Here is a 2,876-nt window from a genome sequence, read left to right on the forward strand (position 1 = left end):
CTTCCTTTTGTTGAGTTGTATAAGTACTTTACATATTTTGGAAATTAACCCCTTATCAGATGAAGCATTGGCAAATGTGTTCTCCCATACAGTGGATTTCCTTTTCATTATGATGCTGGTTTCTTTTGCTGTGCAGAAATCATTATTTTTCATATAGTACTATGTTGAAGTAACTGTAATAATGATTACTAACAACAATTCCAATTATAATCAAACTTCCTAAAGGCTGCAATCACATCCCAATGAGTTGATTAAAGGTTATTTAATCATTCTCCTATTACATGGATATTCAGATCCTTTCCATGTTTTGCTTTAATAAACAATCTAGTAATAAACATCTTTATACAGTAACTTTAAATTCATTTCTATAACGTAATTTACCAATAATGGGATTATCAAGTACATATAATATTATAGGGGTTTGAAAACTTATGGATAAGTTGTTTTTTGTTTGGTTGGTTTTTAAAAAAATATATTTTTTTATTGATTTCAGAGAAGAAGGGAGAGGGAGAAGGAGATAGAAACATCAATGATGAGAGAGAATTATTGATCAGCTGCCTCCTACACGCTTCCCACTGGAGATCAAGCCTGCAACCTGGGCATGTACCTTGACTGGGAATCTAACCTTAACCTCCTGGTTCATAGATCAATGCTCAACCACTGAGCCATACCGGTTGGGCTGGAAAAGTTGTTTTAGAAAAGGACTATAACAACTTATGGTGAATGCATTGGCAGAACATTCCAAATTTCACCACATCATGCCAGCAATAGAAATAATTATTTCCAAATTTGCTAATTAATCAGTATACCACTCATGATTTTTCACAATGAAGGTACTTTCAACTATCATTAAAATTCGCCTTTTCTCTCTTGTTTTCTTAGAGCAAAATTTGCCAAAAGGTGTTCTCTGGCCTAAGCCATAAATGCGCTGCAGATGTGTTGTTCTTCTCCTTTAAATACTGGGTTGGCTATTCTGGTTCTCTTACCCTTTACATATAAACTTTGTACTTAGTTTGTTGATATTTACAAATGGGATTTTGATTGGGATTGTGTTGAATTTATGGATTAAATTGGAAAGAACAGACAACTTGAAAATATCAAGTCTTCTTATCCATGTACATGAAATATCTCTCCATATGTATATTTCTTTCATCAGAATTTTGTAGTTTATCTCACATAGATATTGTAATATCTTGTTAGGTTTATACCTTAGTATTTTTGGTGCTAATGTAAATGATTTTTAAAAATTTTAAATTCTAGTATATGAGAAAGCAATTAACTTTTGTATATTAACCTTGTATCCTACAACCTGGCTATAACTGTTTATCAGTTCCAGGATTTTTTTGTTGTTGTTTATTCTTTTGAATTTTTTATATAGCCACTCATGTCATATGTGAACAAAGTTTTATTTCTTCTTTACCAATATGTATACTTTTAATTTATTTTTCTTGTCTTATTGAAGTAGCTGTGACTTTTGATACAATGTTGAATAAGAGTTGTGATAGTAGACATCCTTGCCTTCTTCTTATTGCTGTAAGAAGGGCCTTTGTGGGCCGCTCCATTCGATGAAAAAATAATGGATGGGAGAGACTGAGGCTGGAATAAGACAAGACGTTACTAAACATGTGATAGATTGAGAGGATATAGCGTGACTATTTGAAATCACTATTCCTACATACAAAATTCCACGGGGCTTCCTATAGCTTCTACCACAAAATTACTCCATTGTGTAACAATATCATTTTAAATGATGGCCAGAGAAGGAAGGCACAACAGGCTGGCAGGGACTACCATTTTACATTCCCACCAGCAATATATGAGTGACCCACTTCCTCCACATCCTCACAAACATTGTCATTAAAACTGTGTCATTTGGTATTGTCATTAAAACTTTCTTAACCTTTCTGATAGGTGTGTTACATATTCTAGATATATAAAGAAACTTGAGATTTGGGGGAACCTTTGAGTTCAGAAATTAGGACAGTTTAGGATTGTCCCCTGGGAGTCTGTGTTCAGAATGCAAGGTGAGGGACACATCTATCTTGGAGGAATTAGATGAACAAAACAGGAAAGCAGTTAACTTGGGTGTGGAATGGGTGTGGGTAGGACAGTTATGAAATGGGATTGTGGGAGAACCTTGCAGTAACCAAGGAATATTAGAGTACTTGTTCTTCCCATGGACTCAAGAGTAAAAGAATGAAGCACAATGTAGGCTCAAAACAGGAGTGAGGGTGCCAAACAAAACGATAGGGGAGAGGTTCTGCTCTTAGGAACCTGCTCCGGGAAGAGAGAATTCTTTCCCCCTAAGTGTAAGTCCGAAGTTTGGTTCCAAAAGCATCAGCTCCCCAAATACAGAGTGGAGGACTATCTTGACAACAGTTGCATCCTCCCCTGTTCCTTCCTCCCTCCCGGCCCCTAATCTAGTATCAGGAAGGCCCACACGGAGCTGAGGGCGCTGCACAACACCTTAAGACATACATACGTGCTTGAGCTGCGTTAACAAACAGTGTCCAGGTCAGAGAAAGAAAGTGCACCCCTCTATAGTCTACAAATCAAGCCTCGCCTGCAGAAATGGATGCTGCCTGAGGCTCCATACTCAAGAAGGATGTGACAGCCCACCCTGACATATACGGCGTTGGATATTCTGCATCAAGGAATTCGAGGTTAAGTCAATGTAGAGGGGTGTCCCGGGAAGAGGGACTCTGGGTCGTAGAGTAGCCAACGTCAGAAGGAAGGATGCCTTTTAGAAGAAAGGGTGAGCGAGAAGGGCTTCTACGGTGTATGGGCCATGATTCGCTAGCGGAGGGAATGCCAACAGCGGGAGACGGGGGACCCCGCAGGCGCGTGGGGTGCTGGGGACGGGGCGCCGTCGGAAG

General features: G+C 38.7%; 1 protein-coding gene across 1 annotated transcript in view; it reads left to right on the forward strand.

The window, feature by feature from the left end:
• The first annotated feature begins 827 nt into the window (after positions 1 to 827).
• The window catches only part of SPACA1 (sperm acrosome associated 1), a 23,999-nt gene continuing 21,950 nt past the window's right edge, over positions 828 to 2,876 (forward strand). The window contains exon 1 of the mRNA XM_014530131.1: positions 828 to 833. Coding sequence (XP_014385617.1) covers positions 828 to 833 — 6 coding nt within the window. The remainder of the gene's footprint in view (positions 834 to 2,876) is intronic.

Source organism: Myotis brandtii, unplaced genomic scaffold (genome assembly GCF_000412655.1).
Source record: "Myotis brandtii unplaced genomic scaffold, ASM41265v1 scaffold1171, whole genome shotgun sequence".
Lineage (NCBI taxonomy): Eukaryota > Metazoa > Chordata > Mammalia > Chiroptera > Vespertilionidae > Myotis > Myotis brandtii.